Below are 9,826 nucleotides of genomic sequence, written 5' to 3' on the forward strand. Positions count from 1 at the left end.
TTATTGGTAAAGTCACAAGAAAAACAATGGTGTGCTTGGTTTTAAAGTAACTTTATTCTTTCATGAGTTATTTACACGTTTCTGACCACTTATAAAATGTGTTCAATGTGCTGCCCATTGTGTTGGATTGTCAATGCAATCACTAACCATTCCAATTTTATTACGGTGTATCCATATAAATGGCCCACCCTGTACAATAACAGGAGTGTTGAAATAGATAAATAAATAAATAAATAAATAAATAAATAAATAAATAAATAAATAAAATAATCTCAATAAAGGGAAATTCTCTCTTGCAATTAGGACAGGAGCAGTGAAATGTGACAGATCTTTGTCCAACCCTTTTGCCATATAAAGTGGGGTCAAACAAGGATGTTTGCTGGCTCCAACATTTTTTAGCTTATATTCTTTTGCCTACTTCTACATGACACATTCGAAGAGAGCATCACACAAGAAACAATGTTAAACTTTTCATCACTGAACATTGGAAGAAAAAGACCAAAGCATGAGAAGTTCTGATCCAAGATCTAGAATTTGCTGATGATGCAACACTCATTTCCCGCCCGGGAAAGCACTACACTGCTTGACAAGTTCGCAGCTGCTTGTGATGACTTCAAGCTGAACATCAGATTAAAGAAAACCCAAATCTTGTGCCAAAGAACATCTGCTGTCTCAAAGCTTCTAATCAACAGCTATGCACTGGATGCTGTTCCACATTTTGCTTCCCTTTGCTACACAACTACCACAAACAAGTCCATGAAAATAGGAATTTGCAAAAGGACTGGCCTAGCTGCCACCAACATGTTCAGCATGTTTCTCCAAGGAAGTGATTCCTGGACAACCTATGCTAGGCAAGAACACGGGCTGAACACTTTCTACATAAGGAATTTACAACTCCATTTTGGGCATTACATGGACAGACAAGGTCACTAATATGCTCATGCTTGCCAGAACAGTGATACCTACTACCAACTATGTACACTATCCTCAAAAAATCAGACATTTGGACTTGAACATGTCAGAAAAATGGACAATGGACGCATCCCAAAAGACCTTGTAAGAAGGCAAGCACCCCTTTGGATGTGTGTAAAAGAGACATGAAGAGGAGTGGCATGGCCACTGGCCTTTGGGTGAAGTTGCCTTGGACCATTGAAGGCAGAAATTGAGTGACCTCTTAAACAAAATAAAGAGAGGATAGCTGCAACATCCCATCAGAAAAGACACCAGCAAAGAGAGGCTGTCAGACCATAAGCCACTCCCATAATTGGATTCATCTGCAACAGAGTGTGCCTTTTAAGAATTAGACTTGCTGGCTGCTTTAGAAAGTGTTCCACAACTTCATGGCACTAAACATGAACTTTTCTCTGATATTTGACTACAATTGTCATGGTCCTGGGTCGGTGACCCAGCGCTTTTAGTTATCATTTTCTAGTTTATGATGATGATGATTATTATTGTTTGAGTTCTGTGTGTTATATTTGGTCTGCCTTTGAGTCTGTCTCTGTCTATGGTGTCACCCCATCTGTTTGTGAATCTGTCTGTTCAATGTCTTGCCTGGTTCCATGTGTCTGAGTTTCCTGTTTTATTGTGAAGGTTTGTGTCATATGTGAGTGTGCTCAGTTACGTTTCCCCTGTCTCGTCAGCTGTGATTTCTCCCAGGTGTGTTCCCCTTCTGTCTCTCATCCCTTGATTACTGCCGTCTGTGTATTTAAGCCCTGTGTTTCTCTGTGTCAGTGTCGCGTCGTACCCTCAACTAGCTGTGTGTTCTGCTTCTATGTTCCCAGTGTTTGGTCTCCTGCTCCAGTTTAGTGTTTCTTTCCAGTGTTTCAGTCCTTGGTTCCTCTGTTCTGACTTTTGGTTTTCTTTTGGTGAGTTTAGTTTGTACGAGGTTTTTCCCAGCAATAAAGCTGCGCCTTAAGTTTCACTTCCGTGTCTGAGTTCTGCATTTTGGGTCCACCACTCCTGCTTGCCTGCCACACAGCGATTCATGACAACAATATGAATTTGTTTGCTTTCTGACAAACTACCGGCTTAGAGACACAGCAATGCCATGAAACCTCTCAGAATATGAGACTTGCCATACCATTAATTAAACCTTTCACCTTGTACCTAGTTGTTACTAGAGCAAAGTTACCCATTAAAATGTTTTTTTCTGATATGAGTTATCTTTTTCTTTGTTGGAAAGAAAGCCTCACTGTGTGGTCAGAAGAAGTGCTACCCCTTTGAAAGTTTCACAAGTGTTGTGGTGGAGTAAGTGACACATTTGCAGACCAAGCTAGCATACAAACACTAACATCCTGCTCTAAATCATCTTGTTTACAAGTTACAAAAAACAGAATTGATTTGTTAGTCATGACTTGTTTAAATCACAACTATCACAACAACTATCAACTTCCTGACACGTGCCCTAACAAACATTTCGTTATGTACCTGCTGCAGCTGTTATTGCATCGCACAGTGTAAATGCCCATATTAAAATGTCATACATTCAGCAAACATAACATTGTGTTTGAAGTTGTATAGTTATAGCACTTTATATTATTTGGATTAATGGCTACTTTCTTAAATATTCGTGTCAATTTATATAATTGACATAGTCTTGCAAAGTTCTGAGGTGACTCAGTGGAATGTTTACAAGATGGAAAATGGTGGTTCAAATGTGTCTTTACCACAAGGTTAAAACCTACCACTGGCTGACGTAGACGTGTGTTCGACACGTTTTGATCTTTGAACGAAGTGTGAAAAGCAAATTAAGAACTTTATACAGCAATGTTTGCATTCATTGAGAGCAGCTTGGAAGCTTGTGCACATTTCCAGCTGTAGAGTGGATTCCTGTAAACTAGCATGTGTCACAATCTTTGTGTGGAAATCTGATAAGAAATGTGACAAAATACTATTTATAGATCTCTTGCCATATTGTCTTGTGGGATTTTTTTTTCTTTTTGTGATAACCTTTTATGTCATAGGAATCATTTGAAATTGTTTTGGTGTTAGCCAGTTAAATACCGGCGTACAGAACAAACTTGCTGTGCTTAAAAATAAGTCATCGGATTATTTTCATTTCTATGTCAGAGAGGGAGCACGGCAGAGGGAAGTACATTTTCTTCATCATGCTCATTAGCACTTTTTATATGACTAAAGCTGCATGAGTGTAACCCACCCAGTTAATTCTGCGTTGCTCTTAGCATAGAGCATAGCAGAATTAGTATACAGCTACAGTATACAGCTGACTCATGATAGCAAAGGTCATACATACATATATAAGCAAATACATCAGTGGGCTACATGAACAGTCTTGAAACTTTGTTTGTAAAACAAAATATTGATATGCTGCAGCATGCATTGCAGCAGCTTCTCTAGCTCTCCTGTATCAGTGTTAAAGTCTCCATTGCTTGGCAGTATGCAGCAATATCAAAACCTCAAGAACTGCAACAGAATCACTGGGAGGTGCGTGGGGTGGATGGTGGGCGTATAGAGCACACACTGAAATTTGAATACTTCCATCTGTGTTTTATTTTTTCATTTAAAAACTGCTTTGCTTAAGTCATCTTAAAGATTGTGGTTTTGGTTTAATCTTGATGGAGCAGATGTGTCTGCATGTCACTGGGGAATTCATCTGTTTTAAAAGATCTCAATCTAAGCTAAGTGAGATACTGCCTGTAGAGGTGTAAACGCAGTCATCATCAGTATTATCACTGGTTATGAATGTATTTTGAAGCAAACGTGTTTACCAATGTGGCAGCCAAACAACTGTTTCAAATTTACCTTTTATTCCAAAAACCCTGATCTTTGGCTAAATGTTTACCGTAACTGTAGCTTTGTCAAATGTTCTGTTTGGACAAGCGAGAATTGTTCAAGGCTCCTTGTTGGCTAAAGCCTTCCTGTGTCACGTTAGCATGTTCTCTGTGTACCTGCATGGGTTTCAGAGTACAGATTCATACATTTTGTTCACCAGGTACTTGCAGACATGGTGACTTTTATGACTGAGAGATAATTTGAAAGAAGTGAACGTCATCAACTGAGATAAAGAATTTGGTTTGATCTTTAAAATTGTCTGATTTAAAAGAGACAACAATTTTAATCTGGCCTAAATCAAATGCTCCATATAGAAGAGTAAAACCAGACATCGCTAAACATGAATTAATTGAGTTACAGAATTTAAATAGTAAAAAAGTAAAAAGCTATTTGGTGATTGGAGTCTGATAAAGCAACAGAATGACAGGAAGTAGGACAGGGCCCTTCGAAGTCTCGGTGCTGGTGCTAGTTTAGATGAAGCAGACTGAAGCTTGGAGAGGGTCTCTGATCGACCAGGGTGAAGTGGAAATGGCGAGGAGGTGGTTTGCGCAAATGAGAGCATCAAAGGCAGAATGACAGGAGAGCACTGACATTTAAAACATATGAAACAGAAGGTGGGTGAGAATGATGATAGCTGAACTTAGTTTGACAGCATGTGAAAATGAAAATGAAAATAATTTAAACCTGGCAATGTAGACAGATGAGTCTTCTCTTGGGCTTCACTTGGGGACGTCAGGTCTGGTGATTTCAAATGCCGATTGTACATGATGGAGGTGGAGGTGGACTTACCTTTTCCCCTATGACTAATTTGCTTTATCATTTGCATATATTAAAACTCTGGAAGTAAAACTTTCCTTTGTTTTACAAGAAAAATACAGCTGATACATTTTCCCTCTCACCCAGTTCTTGGGTATGATCATTTATAGACTCTACTTACACTTTTAATCTGGGTGCTGTTTCTCATCCTGCCCCCGGGTTTATCACTGACCATGTTTTAGTACTCACCACACTTTTCTTCATTGTGACAGGTTACCATTTCACTTAATTTCACAATGCTTAATCTGTGTCCCACACCATATCAAACTCTTAGAATGTAACTAAAATGAGTTTTTCAAAATTATACCAGTCAGTTATGTTAAAGTACTTGAAAACCTGGATAAATTCACTGTGCTAATTTTCAACACACTATTAAATATTGCAAAGGCATGCAAATTAAAACCACAGGTCCCGATAGACAGGTCCCAGTAATGGGGATAAAAAGAAGAATTTTTTTTTGTGCTTTTTTTGTTTTGTTTTGGGGTTTTTTTTCCCCCATTCATTAGGAACTAAAAGATTATTCCCAGTTCACAGTGACTCATAACCTCTGAGTTTGTGCTGACTGGTGACTTCTTTGAAAAGGGATCGAACAATCTGCAGCCTTCTGTTTCCTCATTCAAACAGACGGTAAGTCAATTCTTTCTCAAGCTTATACTTAAAGTGCCAATCACAGTGTGTGTCATGCTTCGACTTTGATCATTTTACTTTGATGGAGGTATACGCACAAGTAGCAGTCGAACAAAGTAAAAAAAAAAAAAGTTTAAGTACATTAAGTTCATTTTTCAGCTTAATTTTTCCAGCAGAGTGGTTTATGTTGTAATACATCAATATGACCGGGTTTATTCATTCTTTATTCATTTCTTGAAGCAAGTGAAAAATGACTACATAACCTGAAGAGTACCGTGCATCATGATCAAGATAACAGCGCATCAACACTGTATTTGTGTTGTATGAAAATAAGTCGGGAAACTGGTGTGCAGAGCTGTTTTGCAACTGTAGCGCAATAAAAAGTGCGACTTTTCCCTCTGTGTAAAGACAAAGATGAAGCAGGCTTCTAGACTTTAGTTAGACTGTTTCACATCATTTGAGTTTCCTCTGATTCTGGAAAAGCACTAAATCATCTCCTGCTATCTTTTAATTTGCTTGATAAATAAAGTCGCTTTTTCTTTTATAAACCACACTTATATACTCTATTTCATTAGATATTTTTTATGCATGGTTATTCCCAGTTTAATTAACTATTCTGGTTCAAACCAGCTGTTGTTATGACTTTTGCGGTGACGAAGACGTTGATAAACTCACGTCCTCGTAGGTGCACACTTGGAAATCCAATCATAAAGAAGACCTGAGACACTCATTTCTAACCTGCGCCTTCTTTCTGGCGGCTTCTCTGCTGCAGATGGTGTTTGGTTGTGTTGCTGCGCGAAAAGCTCGCTGGTTAAAGGAAATACAGAGGAGGAGCTGCCGTCAGTGACCCAAGAGGAAACTACTCTGTCAGATGATGGTGTAATTACAGCGTGAAGCGCAGCTCGCAACCTCGGTCGGAGCATCTCTTGCAAAGCAAAACCACCTGAGTGAACGTTTGTCTCCTGTGGATCCGTACTTTCACCAAAGATATGGAGTATAAATTCTGTGCGTAAAAAGAGACGTTTTGGAGATATGGGTTTGGTTACTGGAGAACTGGAGGAACGAGCATTAATGGGAAGTGTCACTGCTTTGCTCAGCGTGAACAAGTGAAAGAATTCATTGCAGTTATGAACTCCACGAAAGAACAACCCGGATTTCGTACGCCCACCATCCCGGTGATTATGTTCATCTTCGGGGTGGTGGGGAATGTCATCGCCATAGTTGTTCTGCGAATATCACGAAAGGAACGAAAAGAGACGACTTTCTACACACTTGTGTGTGGCCTGGCGGTGACAGACCTGCTGGGCACCTTGCTGGCCAGCCCCGTCACCATCGCCACCTACATCAAAGGCACCTGGCCTGGAGCTGATCCATTGTGCCAGTACTCCGGCTTCATCCTGCTCTTCTTCTTCGTGGTGCAGCTAGGCATTGTATTTGCAATGTCAGTGGAAAGATACCTGGCGATAAACCACGCATATTTCTACAACGAGTACGTCAACCAGAGACTCGCAGCGCTGGCTCTTTTAGCCATATACATTTCCAACGTTGTGTTTTGCGCGATGCCCAGCATGGGGTTCGGTCGTGTGAAACTCCAGGAGTCTGAGACCTGGTGTTTCATCGACTGGAACAGCAGTGACACAAGTGTCAAGACTTTTAATTTGATGTACGCTGGGGTGAACTCGGGCATCGTGCTGGCCACTGTCATATGCAACGTGGTCGTGTGTGGAGCTCTGATCCTGATGCACAAGCGGTTCATCCGCCGCACGTCTCTGGGAACAGATCCGCGGCGCGTCGCGGAGCTCCGGCGCAGACGAAATTTTGGACGATTAGCTGGGGCAGAGATCCAGATGGTGATCCTGCTTATAGCTACATCCGCTGTCGTCCTCATCTGCTCCATACCTTTAGTGGTGAGTATGGCGAAATGGTAACGAGCAAGCGCGCCACTAGTATATGCGCGCGCACTAGACTGTCACAGAGTTGTAACAAGCTGGTTCTTTCGAGACAGAAAAACCAGGAAAGATATTGTGTTAAACTTGATCAGTGTAATGAAAAAATAGACTGTGCGCACGCAAACACAAATACCAACACAGGTTTTACGCATATGCTTTCTGAATGTTGTGTCCTTGGTTTAGAGCTTTGTGGTCTGATGACACACTTTGTGAGCCGTCACACGTTTCGCTGTTAACACCCTTTGTGCTTTCACTTCAGCATACACACGTACACACGTACACAAGGGAATACGTGTGTTTGTGTGGGGGACTAATGCGAGTATTTACAGTAACCAGTGTCGTTAAAGTTGCTAACTTCAAAAGTCTCAATTCTCAGTTTATTCTCAGCTTTATCAGCAGACGTCATTGTCCAACCTGAGATAATGTCAAGGAGCAAAGTTTTGAGTGTTTTTGTTAAAACATCGTCCTCTTTGTGTTACTTTCGCAGAAGTGAACTGTGCACTAAGAGAACTGTCGCTTCAATTAGTACAACCCAGACAAGTGGCACGTTTATCTTTAAGATCAACTCAACAATACATTTGCAAAAGCTTTATATTCTCACTGTGCCCGTTAGAAACGTTTTAGGATAAGGTTTTTTCTATCCGTCAAAATTATGATGTAATGAAATTCTAAGAAGCAATTCATTGTAATGTTAGTAGCGATAACTGAGTGCTGTTTTAAATCTTAAGATTTAAACTTCCGGGCCTGCGGGTCTTGAAAAAGACAACTAACGATTAGACTCGGGGGAAGCCCAAGTGCCAAAATCTCATTTGCTATTTGAGAGCAAGAAATGTGGGAATTTCTTTTATTGGCTTCTTGCCCTTTGTACTTTATCTCAGTTAGCAGAAGTCAGATAGTGTCTGTTTATGCTTGACTATTCCATTTCAACTGTGTAAGAATATTAAATAAATATATAAAATATTACTCTTAAATGAAGGAATCAGGTGTAGCCAATCAAGTGTCGACAAAAACCAAAAAATTGAATTGTTTGTGAAATGTTATAAATAAATAAATAAAAATGTTCTTAATGCTTATTAAACTTTTCTACCTTTCTGTTTTCTCTGCTTGCCTCTCAGCTGAGGATCTTCATAAATCAGCTGTTCAGAAACCGCAAAGACGAGAACTCGATACTTGACGACCTGCAGGCCATCCGCATGGCTTCTGTCAACCCCATCCTAGACCCCTGGATCTACATCTTGCTCAGAAAGACAGTTGTTCTCAAGCTAATGGAGAAAATCAAGTGTGTGTTCTGTAAAATGGGTGGACGGGGACGAAGCAGTGGCAGGCACTTCCTCTGTGCTGACGGTTATCTCTCCTCATCCATCGTCTCTCGGGACTCACCATCACTGATGTCCCGTGAATTGCGGGAAATGGTGAACACATCGCACACCATGCTGTACCCATCAGAGAGAAACATGCAGGCGCGTGGGTCAGTTCAGGCGGGAGTGCAGGGTGATTCTAGCATTCCTGCTGTACAGACATTGCAGGTCCCCCAGGAGGTCCACGGGTCTAAGAGGGGACACGGAGTATTAGAGGACAAAGTGTCGGAAACACCACTGAAAGAGCCTCCAGTGTGTCCCAAAGACCCACCTCTACATGTCACCTTTACAGATGAGACAGCAGATATACAAGAAAAATGTATATAACCATAAGCATAATCACCAAAATAAGACTTTCCCCTCACAGATGGGAACCAGTGAAAGCACTGCAAACAAAATTTGGAGACTGAAAATTCTGTCAGTCTGTAGATATCTTGTGGACTGCTACAAACATTTGACAGATGAATTACAGACCTTCTGTAAGTACCCGTTATCAGTGTATCACTCCACATTCATTCTTTGCTATATTGCTAAACTCACATGAATACAATCACATAACTTTTATTAGTACAAGCCCACCGAGGGAGCATCATAAAGCTCTCCTGTTGCACTTTTTGGATTTCAGTTCATTGCCAGGTTGTCTTTGTTTCGCTGTGATTCAACAACCTGCATGATGTCTGTAAAGAATTTGTTGTGTTAAAATGTGAACAGTGTGCCAGGATGTTAATTTATTTTTAGTGTGAAATTGTACGTTACTGTCTTCTCCGTGAGAAGGTTCAGTTAGTTTGAAGATAGGTGCGGGATGAATGTGTGTTCGTGTTTTATTTTGTTTGTTTGTTTGTTTCAAACATTAAACTTTTATTGGTTGTCAGAGCAGCTCTTTCATCAAAACTATGATTATGCCATCCCCTGAATCCCATAACAAAGGCAGCTATACACTAGAGTTCCACAGTGCAGACACTGGAGGACGTTAGACTTCAAAGTGACTCCTAAAAATCCTTCTAATCCCGTCATTTTATTGATTTAATTTGTAATGCAATGCGTAATAATCCCAGCTAATCAGAGTTTATAAGGAAGATAAGGCAGGAAATGAAAGCTGAAGCCATGACCTCGATATACTGCTGCTATAGACGTATATAAATATAAACACACGTTCATGTTCAGTGTCAGATTTATCACAAAATGTTGTGTAAATGTGTCTAATGAAAAAAACAGCAACAACTTATGTACCAAATTTATAAACAAAATAAAAGTGTCTAAATATTCATATAAGCTAATAAA

The 9,826-nt window shown here is 40.2% G+C and overlaps 1 protein-coding gene across 1 annotated transcript; it reads left to right on the forward strand.

The window, feature by feature from the left end:
• The first annotated feature begins 5,987 nt into the window (after positions 1–5,987).
• ptger4b (prostaglandin E receptor 4 (subtype EP4) b) lies at positions 5,988–9,826 on the forward strand. The gene is made up of 2 exons (XM_085280048.1): positions 5,988–7,145; positions 8,303–9,826. Exons 1-2 carry the CDS (start codon positions 6,366–6,368, stop codon positions 8,870–8,872), a joined length of 1,350 nt encoding a protein of 449 aa, XP_085136174.1. The 5' UTR covers positions 5,988–6,365; the 3' UTR covers positions 8,873–9,826.

Source organism: Mchenga conophoros, linkage group LG7 (genome assembly GCF_057382185.1).
Source record: "Mchenga conophoros isolate Kocher_MC1m ecotype Shallow Benthic linkage group LG7, M_conophoros_male_GT1.1, whole genome shotgun sequence".
NCBI classification, from domain to species: Eukaryota; Metazoa; Chordata; class Actinopteri; order Cichliformes; family Cichlidae; genus Mchenga; species Mchenga conophoros.

Excerpts from the sequence above, each read along its gene's own strand:
- ptger4b (XM_085280048.1), top strand. The coding sequence starts at position 6,366 with ATGAACTCCACGAAAGAACAACCCGGATTTCGTACGCCCACCATCCCG. Across the intron at positions 7,146-8,302 it reads TCTGCTCCATACCTTTAGTG|CTGAGGATCTTCATAAATCA; the intron begins GTGAGTATGGCG and ends CTTGCCTCTCAG.